The sequence below is a fragment of the Anomalospiza imberbis genome, chromosome 7 (genome assembly GCF_031753505.1).
Source record: "Anomalospiza imberbis isolate Cuckoo-Finch-1a 21T00152 chromosome 7, ASM3175350v1, whole genome shotgun sequence".
NCBI lineage: Eukaryota > Metazoa > Chordata > Aves > Passeriformes > Viduidae > Anomalospiza > Anomalospiza imberbis.
Genome location: NC_089687.1, coordinates 25,568,551 through 25,593,415, shown reverse-complemented (window position 1 = coordinate 25,593,415; position 24,865 = coordinate 25,568,551). Strand labels below are relative to the sequence as shown.

At 35.8% G+C, this 24,865-nt stretch overlaps 1 protein-coding gene across 6 annotated transcripts in view; it reads right to left on the bottom strand.

The window, feature by feature from the left end:
* PARD3B (par-3 family cell polarity regulator beta) overlaps nt 1-24,865 on the bottom strand; it is a 533,875-nt gene that overhangs the window by 167,763 nt on the left and 341,247 nt on the right. For 4 of the 6 annotated variants that reach the window (XM_068196079.1, XM_068196075.1, XM_068196080.1 and 1 more), the window contains 5 exons: nt 20,662-20,832; nt 17,206-17,335; nt 11,460-11,559; nt 9,319-9,434; nt 1,471-1,491 (listed from right to left, as the gene is read on the bottom strand). In XM_068196079.1, the coding sequence (XP_068052180.1) occupies nt 1,471-1,491; nt 9,319-9,434; nt 11,460-11,559; nt 17,206-17,335; nt 20,662-20,832 (538 nt within the window). The remainder of the gene's footprint in view (nt 1-1,470; nt 1,492-9,318; nt 9,435-11,459; nt 11,560-17,205; nt 17,336-20,661; nt 20,833-24,865) is intronic. The other 2 variants (XM_068196077.1, XM_068196076.1) reach the window with 1 other exon arrangement.

Genomic DNA, 24,865 nt, shown 5'->3' with positions numbered 1-24,865 from the left:
GTAAATACTTTGTATGCCAAGGTTGAAAACTTTGTAGCTAAAGGTTCCATTTAGGAAGTACATGGGACATGCTGTTCCACAAAATACCATTTGAAAACACTTTGCATGTTGTTCAAAATTGATACAAACATTCAGTTATGACAAAAATAGTCTTTCTCTAGTTCTTGGCCTTTGAAAAAAGGCAGGAAGTAAGGAAATTTCTTTCCTAAGATTCTACTAGTTTTGGCCTGTCTTTGTAGAAAATTACCTGAAAGACTTTAAACAAGGAAAGAATACCATCTACTCTTAAAGCTCAAGTAAAAAGAATTCTAATTATTTTTATATTACAGCATCAGAAAGTAATTACTTTGCAAATAACTGAAATATTTCAGCTCAAGAAGATCACACTTGGGAATGCACAAGTCAATATTTTTATGAAGACACTAGAATTACTCTATATTGTTGAGCTAGAATTATTAAATGCATAACATGGCAAAAAAAATTGAAAACACCTAATTTGGGACGCCAAAGAAAAAATTCAAATAAAAATCTGAGAAGCATTCATTCAAGAGAGCAAACAGATTCACAAACAAGAAGATACTTCTCCTTTTCTTGCAAATTAAATACTTCACATTTTGAAATGTCTCTGGAACCCCAACGACTTGTTAGTTCATGAAGTTATTAACGTTTGTCCATGGAAATCACGCCAGCTTTTTTTATGTTACATCTATTATTTAGGAATCACATTTCCACCACAGAAAACAGTTATGCAGCTACTTAATAAAAACATGGACATTTGGGGACCTAGCAAGACCACAGATTATGAAAGATGGAATATTACTAAACCAAAGAAATCTGCCCAGTTGATAGCAAATAATTGATACTTTTTTTTTTTTTTTTACCTATGCCAACAACTAATACAGAGAGTAAGAAACCCCATCTCTTTACGCCATGAGTTTTTTAGCATTTCCTATGGTAATACTCTGGAGTGCTGTTTGCTCCAAGAAAATAAGTATTATTGTTTGGCAACAGTAAAAGCACCCAACATGCCTTTGTGTCCTTCCACATAAATGTTTTGACTGCCATTTCTGTGCCCTGCTCAAGGTAGCCATTTCATTTGAATTGCATGACTTCCAATGGTTTAGTACACAACAACCTTCTGTACTTCTCAAAGCTTGTGTCAAAGCAATCCAGGCTTACACACAGGCCAACAATCTAGGTCGAAACTGTGGTTTAGAGAAGCACAAATCAGTGCTGCTGCAAATTATCATAACCAATTTCCCTCCTTCTGCCCAGTTCAATTGCTGAACCATTGTATAATTTTTCCCCAAACCAAAGAGTTACTATCATCCACAAGATACAAGGCTCTGCTATTCATCTTCAGTGACTCTTTTGTGAAGGATTAGTTTTGCACATTGACTAAGAGCTACTAAAAAATCTTCTAAACATGTGAAAGCCACGTGTGTTTCTGCTGGACAAACTGACACATACCTTTGAAGACCAGCTGCAGTTCTGCACTCAGAAAAGAAGCAAACAAGGATTAAAATTACAATTAATGAGGAATAACAATATAAGACACTGAAACACAAAAGAATTTCCTAGAAAACAAGTTTCTTAACAAATACCTTTGTTAGTTAATAGGAAGCCAAATATAAATTTCTTATTGTACACTAATCAATTCACAAGGGCTGTATTCCCAAACTATATATATATAAATTATGCTTCCACATTTCTCAGAATCCATCAGTTTCTGTAGTATAAACATATGATAAGAAAGCAAAGCTTCAAATGGGTCACTGTTTTTTCCTGGTGAACTCTATCCTTACTCAGCCCTTTCATCATAATGAAGACAGTGCATCATCAATTAGTTTCAGTCAGTGATAGTGCCAGGGACATAATTCTCCTGCTGGTTTTATATTCTGGGTGAAGCGTTTCCCCTTCTAGGAGCAGCATAAATCACTTGGAGAAATGGTGTCAATTGCTGTCTCACAACCACCACTTAGAAAATGCTGCTTCCTGTTCTAGGTTTGCCCTGAAGTGCTACATACAAAGAGCACAGGTTAAAATCTACAGTAGCAACAAAATACGTGTATCAGGAAGGGTAAACTTGCACTGGCTTTAAATATCTTTGTTCAGTAATTCCCTCTCCTCACCTTTCTTCCACATACGAGCATTTGTTCTGGGGTGACCCAGATATCCACCAGCTACTCATTCTTGAAGGTTTAGGAGTCCTTAATAGATTTCTGCTCACTTCAGTGTTAAAAAGTACAGAGATTATCAAAAAGCTTGCACAAGGGCCAAAAAAAAAATTTACTTATGAAGTAGGAATTAAAAAGAAAGGTAAACCTCTTCCAAAATGGCATTTAACACAACATTTGGGATGCCCTGTTCAGCACATTTAAAGACAAGAATAAATCACATCCAAACCATGATTCTGGATTCTTTTTCTCTTCTGTACAAGGTTTTCTCTAATTAGGTTTCTCAGAACAATTTTGTTAGAACTGATTTAATACTTCAATTCAATTGTATTCAGAGAAGATTCCCCAAGGGATATATCTTGTATGTCAGCACATGAAAATGAAAATGCTTAAGCTTGCATTTGCTATTACTACTGCTTGTTGAAGAACCAGAAGTACAGTTGGGGCTATCCACTGGGCACATTTAGCTTTAAATGGAAGTTTTAATCCTGGCAGAAAAAAACATTGTTTTACAATTTCTCAGCCAGCATGATACAAATTTCTTCACTTTCTTGTAGTGCCATAACTGCTCGTTCTTGAAGGTTACACTGTTAATTGAGGCCATCATGGCTGCTTCTACACTTTTGTTGTCTTTTCTAATCCTGTCTCACCTTTGTTGCAGAGACACCACACTAGGCTAAAACTCCTCCGCTGCACATCTTCCACATATCATTAACACTTCCAAATTCCTAGGTTTCAACTGCAAGTTCCTAATGTAATCTGTCATTCACTGATTGAAAACACTGCTAGGGAACAGATTTAAGACAAAGTTTAGACAACATATTTATACGAGTGGTCATAAAAGTTACTTCATTATCAACTTTAATTTCTTTCTTATAGTAGCTATAGATTAACTTGCTATTTTCTCCCGCTAACACCATAATAATCTAACTGCATTAACAGATCCACTTAAACTTACACTAAAGCAGCCTAAAAAAATACCACCTCAAGCATGTGTGTTACCATGCCCTCAGCTGTGTTAACATCACAACTCCTACAATGCTCTCAGTCTGCTCCACAATGAACTTCCTTAAGTCCTAGAAGATTTCTACAAACCAGTCCAAACAGTTGATATTCTCTTTTGCCCACTTCTGCCTTTATACCACAACTCACTGTCCCCTTAACTGCACTGATTTGGTGTAAAACTGAGTAAAAAATTAGCCTTGTTAAAAAAGCCTCTCTTTTCATACAGAAAAAACCTAATTTCAGTCTCATTTCACTTCACAGTATCCCTATCATTTAAGAAACGTTTTTCTTTCATTCCTGACTTACAGATCTCACAAACAGAAATTTGACAGTCATTTAAACTACGAAAATGGCATTGTATTCATTTGTAAAAATTGATTGTGCAGAGAGCCTCAGAAAATATACATCTAATCTGACAATACTAGAAAGCTACTCATGACTTAAGTTAGAATAATGTTAAAATCCCTTTTGGCCCTTGATACCAAAGATAATCGCAGCCATAAGCAATACAGTTTTTCCTGAACCCATAACATTTTTGTTCTTGAAAAATCTTTCTCTTCCAAAGATAATTTTAAAATTACTGTTATAAGCCAGTAACATTGAAAAGACTCTTAGAATTCTGATCCGTCTTCTCCATTTCCTCATTAATGATCTAACAAACCTAACTAGCTCCTAAATGCAGTTCTGAAATTGGCTTCAAGTCAAAGCAAACAAATAAATGTATTCCATACATACAACATGGTTAACAAAACAATGACTTTAAAATACCAAACTACTTTTTGTCCCACTAATACCATAACTCTCACTAAGGACCTCCCAAATGTATTCTTTTAATTGTATCTAAATCCAAACATTGCTTGAAAGAGCGATTTTCATTAGCTCTGTCTGGTCCTCATTTGCCTATGTTTTGAGATATTTATTTCAGTTTACAGAAATTACACTCAGAGTAACAATAATCTGCTTCAGAGCAAACCATGAAGCAGCTAATAGCATCTTGATTGCATTTTCCACATCCTTCTGGATATGGGACATTGGTTTCCCTTTATTTTGAGGCATTTTAAAAGTATGAACTGTGATTCAACGCATCCCTTCACTAACAACGAAGTTAGCATTTAGTTAAATACTGGCTTCCTTGCAGAATACTCCATACCTTATACCTTGCATGTTTACTTGCTAATTATTCCTAAATAAGTAAGCTGCCTGATATTTTACTAAATATGCCCCAAGGTTAAGGGACTCCAAGTATGCCTAATGATGTTTCAGCAAACAATATTTCACTCATATTTAAAATCAAGTAAAGGACATATCCATTTCTTCAGGCTACAGAGCTTAATCAGTTAGAATTTATGAGGTTTTTGCCTTTGATGGGGAAAAGAAGAGGGAATTAAGCAGCACCTTGGGATAGCGGTCATGGGTTATTATACCGACATCCTCAAATATAAATCTACACAGTACCCTGCCTGAATTGATACCCAAGAAAAACGCTATATATTCATATGATTCAATTTCATGTTGCTTCAGGTTAAAACAAGCCACACTTTCATGTGTTTGCATACAATTCCCATGGCTGCAGTTTTTACAGTACATTTTTGCACAGCTTAAATCACTCCTGTGCATACAGATTTATGGAAAGTAAGGGTGTTGGAGACAGATAATAAGACACCTTCTTTCCTTTCGTTTTCATAAAGCACACTGATTTACACTTTCTAATGCAACATTAAAAAACAATTTCACATTAACATTACAAAAATTACCTTTTTAATATAGTTAAAAGAACAAACTATTAAAAATGGGCTCTGACAAAATATTATATAGAAATTCTTTAGAGAACTGTGGTAATGCAAGGGAAAATGTGCGTGTCTAGAAGGTTGTTAAAAGCAAGGAAAAATCATGCTTCCAATGACTTATTTAGAAGCCATTGATTTTTTAATTTTCAATCTGCTGTTGAGTTCCAAAGAAAGTGTTCCAGTTCAGTGTGAAGAGAAAACACAGCATTTATTTCCGCCATTTTTGATTTTGTTTTGCTTATTTTTAACACTGTGCTCTAAGCACAAGTCCAAGCTTCGCATGCAGTGAAACTATGGTCAGTACCAAATCAGACTTTGTTTGGCTCAACATAAATTCTTGAAGTCACAGTTATAAGCAGGATCTTTACTTTGCTAATATATGAATGACTATGGCTGAAGAAAAAAAAATGCAACTGAGAAGATGTGTCAAGTGCCAGGATCAGCAGAAGAAAACAGGGGGGCTGTGCTCTTTTTATCACCACCAGTTCAAAATAAAAGTAGGCAAGGCAAAGAAAAATCTACCATAAGACACAGGATATGAACTCTGCCAGTGATCCAGAAAGTGCTGTCATTATCTCAACACAGCAGCAGGGAAGAACATTATGACTTATGGCTGACATGGAACTAATCTGTAGCCTATTACTCTGAATGAAGCTGTAAATTTTGAGAAGCATTTGATCACTGTGGAAATGATAGATGCTAAAACAGAGAACTAGTCACCCTGCCCCCATACACTCTGCACAAGGACATCTGTACAGATAAGGCAAGTTCTGCTCATCTCTGCAAAACCAAAAAAAAAAAAAGCATTACTACTACACATGCTTTTTTCTATTTTTTTAAATTTCTACAACAGAAACTCAATAACATACGCCAATTATTATTTTTTTTTTTTAAGTAGGTTCAAGCAAAAACTAATTCATCTAGAAAGAAATTGAGTTTTTGAAATACACCAGTTTCAGACAATGCTACTTTTGGGTCCATGCTATCTGTGAATTTGGCAGTTAAGACTTGTGTCAGTCCACAAGACTCATGGCATGGCAGCCTAAACAAGCAGGTGGCAGTGGTTCATACCCTCTGCTCCTGTCCAGCTGACCAGCCAATACTCCTGACATGCACCAAGTGTCAATAAATTAAACTCCAGCTGCCCCACTGGCAAGTAACCTACAGCTGGCTGTGCCAAGCTCCTTTCACTGCAGGCTTTGCTCTGGAGAGTGACAACAGCAAATTGATGCACAGTGTCAGCAGTACTGAACACTTTTTCATCATCCATCCTTATTATCTCATACTATTCACTGAGGATATTAATTTATAGCAATTATTATTTTGTAAATAGTTATGACTGGAAAGCAGATTAAGCACTCAAAGGTTTCTGGGCCTCAATATGTATATAACGGAAAAGAGAAACATAAATGTTAAATGAGTTTCCATTGTGAACCTGTGTAATTATAGACTAATCTTTACAGATTTGCCTCTTGTATATACATTAGGACTCATCAAAGCCAGGAAGACCCTTACTATACAATTTCACTAGCTCCCTAATTTAATTAATTTATTATTTGCACATAAGATTCACAATCCATAGTAATATCTGGATTTTCTTCTGTTTCAAATGTTACCAACCTTTGATGATCCTTTGGATGGCGATATCATTAAGGAATCCTGGCCTTTGTTACTTTGTAATTAGGCAATGGGTGCATCACATACATTTTAAGGTGAAGTAGAATGTTTCCTAAGTGAGTAGCAGTACAGATTTCACATTTGTACCCTGTATTAGATCAATTCTGCTGTCTGCTGAATTTGTGATTGTCATTCTTGGTCTCTAGACCCAATCTCTGAGTGATTTCACTGATCTGTGGAGACACATGATTCAGAGACAACTTGGTTTAAAAAGAAAGAAACTAAATCACATGTTCTAAAGTCTCAGAGCTCTCCTCCTGGACTCCAGTTCTGTGTTTTTTTTCTATTCATCCAGTCACATTTATTTTTGAGACGACTGGCAGAACTTGAGAACAAAAGAAATGTAGTAAGTGGACAGTGTCCCATGACTACTGGAAAAACAGGACCTAGAACTTTTCAGAGAAAGGCCATCTCCCCTTTGTTACCAAATTTGCTGGAAGATGACTTCCCTATTTCCTTTTTTTTCAGCAGCACACTGAAATCAGTAATGGGTACACAGCTGCATGCTGGGGTGAGAAGTCACTACTGGTCATGATCGCAGTTAAGTAAGAAGCAAGCAAAAAAAACCCCTAAGAAATAACTTTGCTTTCCCAAAAATCCATCCTGGAACGTGTATTATATGAAAGCTTGATTTGGAAGCACATTTTTTCCTACCAAACTATTGGGATTTTATCTGTATTTGAAGCACTTTATGTTGCAGTTACTTCACTTGAGATTTTCATGCTTCTGTTCCATTTTCTCTTTCAGACAGCAGCTTCTGCTTAAAGTCTTTCAAAAGGCAGAAGGCCAAACATGGTACTTCACTGCTTGCTAGAGAATGACTGTAAAAGGTCCCAGCTTTCATCTTCAGTTTCATTAAGTGCCAAGCTACGTGCAAGGAATTCTACTTCATCTGTTATTTAGAAAACAATATGGTGCAGATCTTTCATAGTCCCTCCAATTCCTTATATGAGTGTCTCAAGTAGATTTACCTTCACATATTCAATCAGACTGGTTATTACCCTTTATATTTTTAAATTTTATAACACAAGGGGACTTTCCAACAACTACCTTCTACAGGCAATAATTTTTGAATGCTCTAAAAGATAAATTTGTGTCCAATTTTTGTTTTATTTTTGCATCCAATTTTACTTTAGTTTTTAGCCACCATGATTTAATGACTCATGTGTATTCTCAAAGGATTGCTCCTGTGTGTCAGGAGCAGACTGTGTGTAGAAATTGAAGTATGAGTTACCCAGCAGTTCTGAATATGCTCTCACACATGCTCCCATTACCTAATTTTACACTGGTGCTCGTGAGCGTTCTTTCCTGGGACTTCTGTGGGAGCTGGAAGCAAACCTTTCTAAAAGAAGGCTCAGTAAAGTTGAACATTCATTTTTCATGTAGACTACATACAATATATGTTTTGACTCAAGTCTCTAAACCCAATCATTTTCACTCTTTAAAAATACCTAATCCATTACTTTTCATCAAAACACTGGAAGAGAAGAGCAAATGACATATTTTGCCTGGTCATGCAGTAGTGTTATAATTCTGCCTTAAGACCTTTCTTCAATTAATTCATATCCATTCTTAGGCATTTCATGCATTAGTAACTGTCTGGCTTCACTTACACGACTTTAGAGGAGTACACACATTTAATGTTACATCAAAATACCCTATTAAGATGACAATAAAAATCAACAATACAAAACCTAAGACCAGTCTGGAACATTTCATGGGAAAAAAACCTGCAAGGTAAGAAAAAGCTACCTTGAAACTGTATATAAAATGAATTACTTCATATTAAAGGTGTAGCAAATCTGATCCAACAATGCACACAAATCTATTATTAAAGATATCCCAATGGTAGTCCTCAAAGTTTCCCCATCAACACTGGAATTGGAAAAGAACCAAAACCAACCAACAGAAAAAGAGTGAGCGTGGCCAAGAAGAATAAAAAGGAAAAAGAAAACCTTATTTGGTCTTCTTTGAGACTTAACAAGCTTTCTTGAACCCTCATTAAAATATGGCTTGGTTTTTCAGCAGCAATAACCCCTCAATCTTCCACCTGTAAATGTTTTCCTGGTATTGAAAGAGCCTTTTACTTTCTACTTCACCCCCCTGTAAGATTTCCTGCACAGCACTGATGGGCAGAAAACCATAACTTTACACTCTTCAAGCATTTATAAAGATCTGCAACATTTTTCCTGTGCTTGTCATTGTCAATGAAGAAATAAACAACTTGTGCTAGGAATGTTACCCTTTGTCCTGTGTAGTTTTACAATCATTTATATTCTATAAAAGAAATTATTTTTGTGATTGCTGGTTTTGCTTTGTATTTCAGACATACAAAACTTGTACAGCATTCTTTCAGCTCATTTTCCATCATTTCCCCTTTTCCTCAGCTAGGATTTCAATACAATAGGCCTTTACAAAAAAAAACCAACCAAACAAAAAAACCTCAACCAAACAAAACCAAACAAAAAACCAACAAACTTACTTCAGCTCCAATAAAAAGGGTATTTGCAAATAGCTGCTAGAGGAGGCTGACCATTGTTCCCATCACTGTAGCTCCTCTGCAGAACTTACTCCCTGATGTTAATGTTAAAGAAACAAAAGCAAGAAACAGAGATGGTGCAGATGGGCTAAGGCTAAAAAGCTGACCTATGTGTCACCCTAGCCCTTCTTACCCAGATCCATGCTTTTTGAGGCTTTCAGATTAATTGATTCAGACTGCTTGGCTGGTGTCAAAGATCTGAAGTTGATGTGCTGATCTGTTAAATGCACTGCGGAATTTATGATAGGGCTGTAGGGAGAAAAAAAAAGTTATGTAAAATATTAAGGTACCAGTTCAAACCACAAGTGAACTAATTAAAGAATGCACAAATATATGTTTCTTTCTCCACTTGCTTACAGCACGCTTTTTTTCAAATCAGATATTGATCTTCAACTTCCTTTTCTGAGACTTAACACTTTCAGTCACTTGGTTTCTCATCACAGACGGAAATACAAATGTAAATGATCAGCAATAACTTTCTTTTGATTTTGCTAGTTCTATCTAACCACTGCATTTCCAAATAACATGCTACAGAAAGTTGGAGAAATACTGGCAATGTACCTGGATCAATTCTACTTCATCTGCTAATATAAAATTATTTTATAGCCTTGCACCACTTATGCAGAGGCTGGAGGTCTTACGGAGCATGCTATGACTGAAGAATTCCAGGGCATTGTGTTTGCTTGCTTTGATTTTTATTTTGTTTTGGTCTTTTTTTTTCTCATTCTTTTACTTTAAGGCAACTTTCTAAACATTTCAAAATTGCACCTGAGTGAAACTCCAAGTAACTTTCAGTTCAAAATGTAACACCTCAATGCAATCTGAAATCTTACGTGTCTCTTTTTTGACTAGAAACAGAAATTATTGTTCTTTTAAGTAGTCTTAAGCAAAAAAACCAAAAATATTTAGTTCCAAATTTACTTTAAATTAGCTTTACAGTGTCAAAATACTTTCCTAAGTATTTTCCCATGCATTTTGTTGAAATGCAATTTCAGTGAAATCAGTATGACTTGACACAGCAATTCAATTTCAAGAGAACTTTAGTTCCAAATGGAAAAACAAAACAACATTGTAAAAGTCAGGGTGAGACAAAGGACCTGTAAATTCATTATTATTTTAATACATCATTAGCATTTACGAGAATGTTTTTCTCTTCGTTTGCTGGAAAAATTAGGAACACATTCTAACTAACAACTGCAGTAGAGAATGTAATGCTGAATTGCACTGATCTTTGTAGACTTGTTTATCATGTCATACATATCTGCCTGGGAGACCAGAAATAACAAAATTATTCTAGTGTAATTATGTTAGCAAAATGAAAATAGATATGAAAGTCTTGTATAAAGCATTCAAGGTATCCATAACAAAATATATCTACTCTTTGATGCAACCAATCACTTAAGGGTAGTTTTTACTCACACCCCAGCACACAAGGACATGGCTACATTTTTAGCTGAAATGCATACTTTCTTAATAGCATTGCGGTAGATGCATGACCATCAAAACTGAACACGCAGCAAATGAGGAAACAATGTTCAATGGTGCATTTCAGCACCATCATCAGGATTGGTTGCATTCCTCATCATCAGGAGAGGCTGAAATTATGCCTTTGATTTGAATCCTGTGCTACTTGAGATAGAGAGAGTATGAGCCATTGTGAACTTCCACATGTTTATGCTTTTTCTGCACCTCCAAACTTCTGTATTTACTAGGGAAATTGGTGCTTATAGCTGCTATCAAGCATGGCAGGCTTTGCAGAAGTATCTGAAAAATCTATCCAACACCTTTACAACTGGTAAAGTGTTCATTAATTTTTCTCCTACACATTTCAGAGTTCAGACTTATGAAAATTAATTTTGTAATCTCAAGAATATCTTCATGTGATGTAAGGAGATTCAGTTTCTTACAAACTGTGTTTGGCTTTTAAACCTTTATGAGACTTCACACAGCAGTTACACATTGCACCCACAGTACAGCTCTAAATTAACTTTTTTTTAATTGGGATTATGCTTTGGGATTTTTTTTTGTTTCAGTGAACACAAGACAGGTATCATCTATCATGGATAGCAGGCATGCTGCAGCTTATGTACAACTGAAATGAACAACACACTAAATGCTAAAATAACATTCACAGCTTATGTTAAAAGACCTTCCAGGTGACTAAAGAAAGTGATACAAATTTAAAAAAAAGAGGTTTTATAATACATTAGAACTATTATCACAACCACTACTGAGCAATTAGTGCTCAACTATTAAGAAGAGCTAAAGTCCAACCTGTGATTATAATCCTCATTCAGTAGATCCTCACTAGGATGTGGTGGGAGAGGTGGAGGCGTTTCGTTTTCACCATTGCCATGATCAGAAACTAGAAATTCTGAAACAAAATTTAAAAGGGGTTAAATAACCTGCAGAAACAGCTACATTACACCAGTTCACTGACTGATGACTGGAAGGCCTCAAGCAATGCTGAAGTAAATCACAAATTATTCAAATCCCTAAACTAACTAAACTAGAATTAAAATCACACCAAGCAGAAAATACACCCCTTGGGATTTTCCTGAAGAGCTGATTTTCGGATTTGCATATATATAATTAAAGGTAAATATAGGGAAACTTTGTACTTATAGTGAAGTTGAGTGTAAGGCACAAATTGCTTAACTCCATTTTAGTGGAGTGCTTTACTCCATTTTTAACTTCTCCATAGCTGCTTTCAAAATTATTATCGGTTCATCATTTCAGTCCCTTTGATGGGGAGCATTTACCACCTTTCATGTACAGAAGAGAACCACATTCTCAGCAAAGAGATCAGAAGAAGAAAAAATTCTATTATTCTATAGCAAGAGAACAAAGGGGCATTTCTTAATTACAGTCTTCACTTTCCTACCATTACTGCAACTCCTTCTTTACTTTTACAAACAGCATCCAGCTAACACTAGAAAATTACTTTTTACAAAGATAAATATAAACTACTCAAACCATTCAGTGGTTTGCTAAGCAACAACACTTAAATACATGCAATACTTAGTAAGACTGCTGTGCTCACTGTAGGCCAGTTCATTACTGTCCTGGAAATCCACTTCTCAACCCAAAGGTATCATCTTAGAAAAAGTCCCTGCATTTTTCAATGTAGACTATATCTTCACCTCTCCCAAACCTAATAGGAAACATGGGCACTTCCTTGAGTTTCAATGGCAGGTAAGCAATCTAAAAATAATAACATGTCACACCTTAATGTGACCTATTCTGTTTCATGGAACATTGGCAGTCTTTCTGTACAATCCTGTCTGAAAGCATTAACCTAACCTGAGAGAAAAAGGGTTGGCAAGGAGGGATCAAAGGAGAAAGCAATAGATTATATTTATTTGATAAGAGCACTCACATAGCAAACAAAAAATATTGGGGAAAAATTCCAACAAAAAACTCCCCAAAAAAACCAAACAAAAAACAACCTCCACAAACCTATTAGGTCAAGAATCCTATAAAATTCCTAATGGCTGGATAGTCTTCTAAAGATAAGAATAAGAAAAAATAGCTCAAACCCTGTATCGCAAGAAAAGCGTGAGCATTATCAAAAGAAAGTGAGGATAAACAGATTAGGAAGAAAGTTTTAATGAGGCCTTAAAAAATGATTGCCAGTCTGATGTAAAATACAGGTAGACTACCTTACATACACACACCGGCTTCCTGCACTGTGATGCCCATTCTTTCAGGTTTGAATTTAAGAATAGGAAACAAATGAGAAGTAAAAGGCAAGTTCTCACAGGAAAAAGAACTTAGAACAAAAGAGGAACTCAATTGCTCAATGTGATACCAAATGTAACTACCAAAAGGAAGGAGACTACGAAGTTCTGCAAAAAGGCTGCAGGACATTAGTAAGAAATGCAGGTGAGATTCCCTGTCAGAGACTGTAAAGTGATGCACTCCTGAAACTCACACAAAGGCTCTTACAGTCTGCAACAGCACACTAGATGTGCACTGGATTGTTCTTTCAATATATGCTTAGTGATGTCAAAGGGAGGCAGTCATTTACAAGTGCAAAAAAGTCCAAACACTCCAACTAGAACTCAGTAGTTAATGGTGTGCCTCATTTTAAACAGTGTCTAAGGTTTCATTCTTCCTACCTGAAAAATGATGTAGTATAATTCAGAAGCATATTGAAAAGGTAGTAAGGATAGCTGGACACAGGCATAAACACTCCTACAAGGACCACAGATTAGGATTCTTTAGTTTAGAGAAAGAAGCAATAAAAGGGGATACAAGAGGAGTCTATGAAACTGTAGAAGCCATGCTTAAGGTGAAAAGCAAGCTCTCACCATTTCAGGCACAGTAACAAGAAGGCAACTAGTTTAACTAACAAGTAGCACACCTAGGAGAAACACAAAATTGTGTTTTTCACGGAACTCACTGCCATGAAGATACTTTGGGAAAAAAATATTTTTAAAAAGACTAAGAAATGTACCAAAAGTTAGAGATGTATCTATGGCCCAATGGTCTAGACAGAACCTTTGACTTAGGAAGTCCCTAAACCACTGATTATGAAAAGTAGGAAAGAGATGCCTGATGGAAAAAATTTAACACCCCCGTTCCACCCAAAAAATAGAAAAAAACCCCACAAACATAAAAATGAAAAAATCTAAAAAAAAACCCCAAATCCACAAAAAAACAACAAACTAAAAAAAAAATAATAGAACCACACCACCACACTTGCACTGTGGCTAGCCTTTTTGAACAGACTCCTATAGCTATGGCAGGAGACTGTGCATATCATGCAGTTATACTAACTTGATTCACAGTAATTGGTACATCATTTCACCAAGGCTGTTTGATCATGGGTTACCACTGGTATTTTTTTTACAGTAACAAAAGGATATACACAGAAAAACGTCAGACTTCCTCAGTGAATCGGAAATGATCACAAGGGATTACAGCTCCCAGTAAAATGGGAGCAGCAGCCAGAGAATGAGAGAATTTAACCTAAGGGGCAGTCACTGGCTCCATGTTCAAGACCTCAGGAAATGACCCTAACAGATCCAGATAAATCTAAGCACTGAACAAAATGTATTAAATTTTCAGATATTAAATAGACTAAGAGTAAAAAAGAATAACTCAGGCAGAGTAAAAATTGAGTCTGTCTATAAGACATGTGCAGCATTTACAAGGAAAATATAAATAATTAAAAATTTCACTTCTTAATTTTCTATCCTGATGTTGCCACATATGTATGAAAACAGAGGTGCTTGTACAACCATGAGGATTCAGCAGTCTCTGGTAGTAAAGAAAGTTTGATTATTTTACTACTTAACAGAGAGATGACAGCATTTTCCCTATAACTATTTATAATATAGGGTTATAAGAAATATATCAGAACCTCTAATGAAACACATTCCAGTAATCTTTCAACACCAGAAATGTAAAGCTGCTGGCACTGAAGTATTCAATTCTCAAAAAGATTGTTCTAAAAAACACCGTGAAACAGCTTGGCCGCAAAAGAAGTGAAGACCTGAAGGCAGCAAGTGTTATTCATGCAAAAATAGAACAAACACTGGCATTTCAATATTGGATCACTATTCCCTTCCCCTTTATTTAAATATCCACAGGCAAGACAAAATTTAATGTTTTGGCTATAAGCACTTTTCCTCAGACATTAGTTTTTCTTGCTCATGTATAATAAAAAAGACTCTTAAAACAGACAGCAATATTAGTAGGCCAAGCTTCAGTGTATTTTTGCTGAGCTTTTATAGGAATTTTATTGGTAGGAGCAGTGAATGGTACTGGAAATAACTTATTAGAAAACATTAATTAAGAAAGTGACATTTTATGAAACATAATACAGCTCCTACATTAAATTCTTACATCAGATCCCATATTATGTTAAGCAAATTTTCTGTCTTTTATTATTCTTTGCAAAAATGTACCAACTGCACATTGGTACATTCAAGATGTGGATAGCACACTGTGAGCACGTATAAGGATCTGTTCCTGCCTGACACAAGACGCTCACTAGGTCAGTGGCTCGTGTCCTTAAACAGACACACAACCTGAAGTTCATAGCTGAGATAAAGGAGGGTTGTGCACAGCCAAAGAGTTTCACCCTTACAGATGCCTTGAAACACTGAGGACAAAACTTTTTAAGAAACAATGCAAAAAAAATATAGAAGGAAATAGGCAACAGGCTCATATGGAAAGCAGAATGAGCATTAGCTCAATAATAATTAATACTATGATTTCAAAATAAGAGAAATATTTCTGCAATGTGTGAGACTAGAGTAAGCCCAAATTGTCTTTCACCAAAAAAATTTCTTATCAGAGCCATCCCACAGCCCTCCTGCTGCAAGTGCTTATGCAGTTTTCCATTAAGATCACGAAAATTTTACTCATCAAATGCCAAATCTTCAACAGAAGTCAGAATACAATGATATCCTGAGCAAGTGGTAACAACATCTTCACCATCTCTTGTCCACTGACTCCAATTCCAATCACTTTCTAAGACATGGTTGTGAAGACACAGCCATGCCAAACCCTTCCTGTGCCAGCAGCACTCCAAAGCTTCCTTTTCACATCTGACACGTTCTCTTCCAAGGCCATCACCTCTTTTGCTATGATGCCTTCTTACCATAATTCTTTAACTAAAAAGAAGCCTATTTAAAATAATTTTATGACTGAGCTGAAAACCAACCATCCTGATTTTTGGATTGCACTTGAAGAATTCTTATCTGAAAGTACAATTCTTCCCCATACTTTGTTTTGAATTCAAGTGACAGGTTAACAGTTGCCATTCATCTGCATCTATGGCAACAGAGCATTTGTTTTTATGGTTTTTAAGGAAGCATTTAAAGGTATTTGCTGCTTTCTGATATTTCTTTGGTAATGTCCAACTCTACAGAGCAGGTTAGCTCTAAGGATTGGACCCTTTTCTCCTGAAGCTACAGAATGAGCATAAATTCCAAACAAGAGAAACATATGGTAGATCTAAGCAAAAGGATCTGATCTTTGAATATTTACAATGCTTCAGACCTAATTCTTTGCCTGGAGTCACACTGTGAAAATATTGAAGTCAACACAAATAAGTTACCCCTAAATTCTATGGCAGTTTCTCTTAAATTTTACAGATAAGGGCTCTTTGGTTTTGATTAAAAGTATCCTACACAGTCATCACAGCAGCCTATGAAACTACTTTTTGCAGGCTACCCTGATTCCACAGTTGTCTAGGAAAGTGGGAAAGATCATGCATAATTCAACTACATCAAAGAAAATCTTTTTTTCCTACTGAAAAGTATTTAGCTACGTGCTTGACTTGAAGAATGAGAGAACACTTAAAAGGATAGGGGTCAAGACCATCACAAACACTTAGACTTTTCAAGTAACTAGTACCTTGCTGAGTCAGGAGCAAATTGGACAGATAGTACAGAATACCATCAGAAATGAAAAAAGACAGGAAAAGAAGTCATCTTAAATGCTCTTACTTGTATGCTTCCATATGCTCCCACATGTAGGTTTTCTTTGCACAATTTACACAATTACCTAATTCTTTTTAATTAGTTCATTAATATAACTCCAATTGGTAAAATAAGGGAACGTTTCTAACCTTTGAACACATTTTACCTCAAAGTCTAAAATAAGCAAGTGCACATTTCGAACATCACGTTTTAGTATAAATTAATTAAGCCTATAATAACCTAGGACATATTCTAAACATTAAATGTAAAAATCATTGCACTCATTAAAGATATATAGAAAATAAACATTTTGACAACATATATTTTGCACTCATCATTTGTTTTTTATCCAGCCTTACGTGTTGGGGCAGCGAGCTAGAAACTGTTACTTAAACTGGAATTTGTGCCAGGAATCTCATTCACAACTTCTGAGTCAGCTCTCCCACCCTTGCTGGATCTTCAAGCCTCAAAGTAACATAGTGTGCACTTACTCTAATTAACTGATTTTGGTGGCTGTGGATTTCAGGAAACAAAACCACAAAGCACTCTCTGTCTCAGCACAGAAATGGATAGGTAGAGACTACCTTTTATTCCTTCCTGAGCACTGCATGTTACAAATTGCTGGAGAATGGTATCATTGCGTCGGGAAGCAGCTGCGAAGTTATGACTCCCGTCAAAGGGTGATTTTTGAAAGACTCCCTGGTCTGAGCGTTCCTAAGAGAAAAACAAAACCACACATTGCAACACAAAATTTACATATTCAACAATGCAGAAGAGCATCCATCACTGCAGACAGTGCATGGACAGTGTGATATAATGTGTTCACTGCATATTGCCTCCTCTCAAATGAGAAACTTGAGAGAGCTCTTCAAAATTGCAGTCTGGTTTTGCTCACCATGAAATAACAACATCCAAGCAATAACAACCATTAAGAATGATGCACAAAAATGAAGTGTTTTTTTTTTTTTTTGACCCACAACTGGCTTCATTCAAATTCTCCATCTGGGAGGGCAGCTTGTGACATTGTCAACACAAGAACATGGGCAATGCCAATGGTATTTTTCTGCCAGCCAGCTGGTTCCCTTCTCCCCGAGACTGAGTACATATGTTCTGATGATCACACACTAGAACAGTTTTGCAAGTAAGGAGTTACACCAAACTCCCAAACGCAGGTCTTCTGGCTAGCAGCTAAACAAACTCCTGTCACACCTCTAGTCAGCTTTTCTTTTGAGACATTTCCTTCCCCCCACCCCCATACATGCCATGGTGCCTAATTTATTCTCCTGAGCAGTTGCTCAAAGGAAAAAAGTTGGGGAAAAAAAAAAAAAAATCACAGTTTCTAAAACTGGGACAGACCCAGAAAGACATTTCCATAGTCATTATTCAGGGAAAACCAAAAACCCACACGGGGAAATATTATGGCTAGTTTTCAAAGCAACCTTTATATGTTCTGTGATTTTATATCTGTTTTTTTGAAGCGGGATCCAACTGGCTTCTATTTTTAAACTGCATGCTCATTATGTCAGCAAATGTTATACTAAATATACATATTTTAAAATTCCATAGTCACATCTACAGAAGAAATGCACATATCTAACCCATTTAATTTATTTTTAAATGATGCAAGAGTTTTGATGTATTGGCAAGTGATTGCCTGCAAACCAAGACATAAGGAAGGACAGCATGTTACATCTCCTTGCAACCTGCTTTTTAAGCTTAATAATAAAAATAAAATAATGCAACTTAAAAAAAATAGTAATAAAATATTGATAGAATAAATACAATGCAAATAAGCATAATAAAATGGAAAAATTGCACCTCAGAACAAAAAACAGTGCTGGGATACTCATACTGACCATATGGCTTCAAAGCTTAGTGGACAGGTAGCAGGTGTAACATTCTCTTTTCCTCAGTGCAGAATCAGCCATTTGAAAAGGGTATTTTCAACCTCCATACAGAAACACACACACACACACACCACACAGGCACTGTCTGTTGTGTTTCCTCTTGAACTGGAGTTGTTAGTTTACATCAGCTTCCTTGGGTTGTAAAGTCCACTTTTACTGCTTTTTCAAACTATCCATTGGAGACACAGTGGGATAAGGAGCCTTGAATTAACAGCAACAACAATTCTGCTTTTCCAGCTCTTTGATAAATGACACAATCAATATCCCAACAACTGATCAGTAACCAACCTAATTTGAGTATTCAGCTTATAAAACATAGCTGTCATGGAAGACCTCCATTAGTGTCCTGCCCAATAAAAACAATAATGCATTTCTAAACATATTCTCCTTCTGCCAAGCTGATATGCAGTGCTCGGGTAGCTGTTTTGGGGAAAGGGAAGGATGGGCACCAACCCATTTCTGCTGTGGTCTCCAGACTCAAATGGAATTACAATTGAACGCAAAGACTACCCTATAAAAATTAATTCCTGTCTAAAATGAATTTGATTCAATCAAGACCTCATTATGCATTCTTCATAGGGCATGAGTCAAGACTATTTACCTCCTTCATACATCTGGATAATATTCAAAACTATTCACTTAACTATAAAAAGCAGCCTCATACTTTTACTAGGTCAATCTGATGTTTGATTGGAAGCTTTTTAAAAAGAAGTAGCTTTAGTTAAAAAAAGAGAACTCACAGGACTGAACTTTCTTTCAAGGTGAGCGATCTTTCTTGTATCCCAAAAGTGCACAATAAATATAACTTATACTTCATAATTCTTCCTTACAGCAGGATGCTGTCACATATAAAAGGAAAACAAAAATGTGTTTTCCTCTAGCATCTTCCAGAATTGCTAATGGATACTTTTCATATTTTCCTGGCACAACTGACATCATGAGGCTTTTCCAGTGTCCTCCCAACAAAGTAATAGCATAATATTTGGGAAGTTATATATATCTAAATCCATTTCTCAATCAATAAATGATGGTGGTGAATTACATAGAAAGTTATCAGAAAAATATTTAAGAGTCAATTAAATTACAAGACACCTGCATCCTCTTCCTCCCTCTGGAATTTTATGCAACTACAGCCAGAAACATGATTGTTTTTAAAATGTTCCAGTAATGCTCATTAAATAAGAATCTTGAAATATCTTGGAATTCTATAATGAGATTTATTCCAACCTTTTACACCCCAAATCCATTTGTACATACTTTAATTTTAAAGAACTCTACAGGTATTTAAAACTTTTAAAAATATTTGCTCAAGGGTTAAAATTAAAACTGGGGTGTGTAGAAAAGGCAGACAGTATACATGTATATTATCTATGTAAAGATGAGAAAAGAGTGTGCATATGTGTGTGCATGCATGAATGAAAGAGGGAAAAAGGGAGATCATGAAACCAATCTTTTTCAAAATAAGAAGTGACTGGCAAACATCAATTTATATGATGTCTAGAAAACATAATAGTTAAAAATGTCTTTCTTTCCTTATTTTATTACCTTCCTTAAATAGATTTTATCTTAATCAACTCAGAAATCCATCCTGAAGAAATCTTCATCTGACCAGGAAAAGTAAAATATTTAATACCTTGAAGGTCAAGAGGAAAAAAAAAAAAAAGCAATACAAGTCGAGAAAAACACACTTAAAAAATTAAGTACTATATGAAAAAGGAAAAGCAAGAGTAAAGCAAAATCCTAGTCACACTAAGATATTCAAGTCTCTGATTATAACAACAAATGAAGTCAGAATAATTTAAACTGCCTGTATCCCAGTAATTGCCTTGGAGGTAGCAGATAGTCCAAACTGTATCATTATATTAATCCTAAATTAACTTTTTTTGGAATCATATTTTCTTTTGTTCTAATACTTGTTGAATCAAAATAAGAAGCAACTTTTAGTCTAATCTCAACAAGAACAGCAAGACCAGGAGATATCAACCAGAAACAATTTGTGAGTCCTCTCTCCAGGGGAGAATTAATTCTGCCAGGAGAAGCTCTCTGTGACTAAGACTTCAGTCATCATCTCTTATGTGCAAAACCACTGGGACGGGAACAACACTAATCTAATAAACGCATTTACTGCCTCACCTCTGTGTGCACCTCCAGCCTGCGGAGCACGACCAGCTGGATCCTGCCCCGAATGTTGCCCTCCATGGACATGGAGCGCCTGAGGGTTTCCATGGCCTCATGGTTGGACTTGCCCAGGAGCGACTCCCCATTCACCGCAACCAGCTGATCGTTTACTCGCAAACGACCGTCCTGCAAGCCAAAAACAAAGACAATTAAAAAAAACCCAAGAACTATTAAGCAGAGGTGCTGCATATGGGAAAGCACGATGCAGACAATCAGACATTGCTCCTGTAACTCAACAAATAGAAGACTGGACAGTGCCAGAAATAACTTTGTTTCCAGTAATTGGCAATTGTCTCCCTCTATTCACTACATTTTTGTAAAGAGTTCATACTGCAAATACAAACATAGACATTCATGCACAGACTGCTGTTTTTCTTGCATTTGCAGTTTATTTGTATCAGTTAAAACAACTAAATAATTAAGAAAGAACCCAAACCAAACACGCAAAACCAAAATAATACAAATCACAAAAAAAAAAAAGAACCCACCCACACTGTCCTCAAAAAAAGAGAATAGAAGCTTTTTGTTAGTTTAAAGGGCCCACACTATAACTATTAGTATCCACACTGCAACCACAAAGGAGTACTACAATGTATTTTTCATGCGTTATTATCCGCTATTAAGATCTGGTAAGAAATAGCTCAAAAAAATTTGTCCTACAATCTTATTGGCGTGTATCTTGTCACAATTCTCATGCCATCACAAGGGCCAGCATCCTCAGTACAGAATGGTCACTAAAACTTAAGCATCCTTACTAATTAATGCTATCCCTATTTTACAACATCCAAAACTGCTGCCAATAACAAAATTAGGATTAAGCCATATCAAGTAACCTATACTTTGAAAAAGTAATTCAGCTTCATTTGCCAAAGTGACATTTGTGGGTGTAATAAAATTGTGGACACTACTATTTTGTGATTTAGGGGTCCTATTGCTGTTGTCATTATGATCTGTGATTTATTTCTTTTCATAAAACAGCATGCCATGGACATTTCTCACTTTAACCAGAAAATAAGGCCTATTGAATTGAGACAGAGGAATTTCTTTCAAAGCTTGTCAAGTTCACAATTAGCAGGCTGGCATCAGACCTCAAACAAGGAAGAGAAGGAGTATGAAACCAAAGGCATCTGATATAAGGTGGTGAAGAAACAATAGCAGGGAAGATCTTGCACAGAAATACAGTGCTTGGTTGAGTCTGATTCACAGGTTCAGCACAAACTCTTCATAAGGCACCCATCCGAACTGTTTACATATTTTGTGGATCTGAGCAATACAAAATATATATAGTATCTGATTTCTTTTTTTTTTTCTGTAACTAAGATGTTCAATTCTCTATTCTGCTATTGCTGCCAAGTCTAAGTAATTTTTTAGTGAGTTACAGTAGCTGTGACACACCCAGGTTTATTAAGTGTTGTTTTTGTTGGAACTGAATATCATCATTAATACAGCGGAGTACAGATAACCACAAAGCTAAAAAAAAAAACAGTATATAACAAAATCCAAAATAAACTGGGATGGACAAGAAGATGGAAAGAAATAATTAGGAGATGAGTCACTCAGAAAAGGAAAATGAAGAGAAATAAAACTTTTTTTGAGAGGGAGTGGGAATGGAGGATAAAAAACAGAGAGGCCATTTGGAAGAGATAGTGAAACCTCTCCCACCTCTCTGTGGAATACTTTATGCCAACTCAGATGTACATACAGTCAAAGTCAGTAAGTTAACCCCACCCTTTCTCTACATCCGAATGATGCCAAAAGCTTAAGTTTAGGGAGACAAGAGTTAAAATTGCTGAACCAGAAATTTTATTATTTGCACATGTTGTAATTCCTCTGTGTCCAATCAAAATTTGCTGAAATGAATGGAACTATTCAGAGCAATAGGAATTTAAGGAGGAAATATCTTATTTTTTGTAAATTTCTGTAAAACTTTGAAAATTTTACAGGTCCTCATGTCCTCCCCCTATGGTCCTACAGTTTCTTGGATTACTGTTTTTCCTTTCTGGAAAAAAAAACCACCATGTATTAAATATCTGGTAAAGTTTCTCTCTAAAGTCTATAAAAATACAATGCCAAATGCATCTTGTCACGACTACATCAGTTACGTATGCGACTGTCCTGAACACAGCATGCATTTTTAAACAAATCACTGAGCCTCACAAGGCTCTGTATTGGCCCAGTTTTTAATTTTCCTTGTAGTATTTTTTTTTGAGACTTTATATTTATTTGTTTTTTAATTACATTACTTCTTAAAAGGTTTCTTTTGAGGCATCCTCCCTTCTTGCCCCTCTGTTACGTGCAGCATTTAAATGAAAAATTCAACTTCAATTTGACACTTCACTTGTGATAGAAGAAAAAAATTTGCATCATTCATAAATGTTGATCAACCAAACAACAGGCAGAAGTTACTTCACAGAAAAACCTTTTGCCTTTTTAGAGACCAGGAAAAAAAATCCCCATGTCTAAACACTTTCCAAACACAGATTTTCACATCCCTTGTGTTATGGCCTGGTTTGGAAGCCTGAACTGCTTGAAAATCTGCTTGGCTCAAAACAAGCTAAATGTTGTTTTAACACGTTTCTTCTTTCATCTCTGAGAGGTAGGTTTCTTTGTGGCTTTTGAGCAGGAAAACAACATTTGGCATTTCAGCAGAACAGTTTTCAAATGCCATCTCTGGAACTGCGAGTGAGCTATTCTAATAGAAGTTGATGTTATTCTTCGCTCACTTATTAAAAAAATGCTGGTTTTTTTATGATGACTCACAGCAAGGGGCAGAATCTACCACCACATGGCTGCCATATTCTTCACAGTCATTCACAAGACTCCCACTATTTACAGGAGAGCAGGAAGATATAATGCCATGATCTTCAGGGACTTATCTTTTTAATCAAGGCACAATAAGTTATTTCCCTTATCACACCGATGACATTTCTGTCAGAAATGCCCTAATGGCAATTATTGGAATTATCCAATTTCCCCATCCACTGCACACAACGAGCAATGTTTATTGCAGCACTCAGAAGGACCAAGGACGTTCGAGCTACACCATTTGCATTTGAACAAATGCACACATAGAAAATACTACATTATTTCTTGTAATGGCTCTGTTTCATTTCAGCTGCAGTGGATTGCAAGTACCTGATCCTCAGGAATGCATTGTAAGTGCAAAGCCAAGATGTCTCAAGGTGAACAAGGCTGAAATCCCCAAAGTTAGGGGGAACGACAATGCATTTAAACTCAGTCAAACGTTCGTTTTCTTCACATGAAAGGCTCTGCATAAGTAAAAATATCAAGTAACCTCTTTATGTTAGGGATGTTAAAAAATAGATACTTCAAAATTACAAAAGAAGGTTAAGAAGGGACATAATGGTTCAATCAGCAAAAGCAACTGGTTTTATTCCTGCGGGATACATTACAGTGTTAGAATACAAACCTGGAACTTTTAAGGCATTTTTATTTTGTTTGATTTTGTAGGCAGAACACTAAAGAGGACTGAGTCTTATTGTAGCACGTATGATGCTACATGCATTGACATTTTCTAAAATCTTTAGCTAGGAAAAAAGAAAAATCATAAAAGATAGAATTAAATAGTTATGTTTTCCATTATGATTTTTAAAATGTCCCCTACTACACTTTGCAATGCCACTAACACATTAGAGCTAGATTAATGTGTTAATATATCAAAAAAATTAAAAATATTAGCCTCTCTTCAGACCGTGGATAAAGCCAATAACAAGTAATGGTAACCAAAAAAGATGGTCTGCATCTCACAGTCTACTCTTCATTCTAAGAAACACATGGGTAAAAGAAATTTAATGTCTCAAAACCTTTATGCTGCATTAGAAGTATTGAGCAATTACTTTATCAGTGAAACAAATGTGTTGACATTCTATGTATTAAATTTCATCTGAAGATAAGCAGTGACTATATAGACAAGGGGATAAAGTTCATACTTCTATTAGCATGATACACCAATATCGAAAAAAATTTAAATTCTAAATGCAGAAGTGATAAATAGTGAAAGAATTCTCATGTCAGCGAGATTAAGATTTCCGCCTGTGACAGTTTCCCAAGAAAGCACTGTACACTGAAAAGCAAATGCACATGTCTTAATCCATAATAATCCATTTCAGAGAATACCAATGAATAGCATGGGCAAATG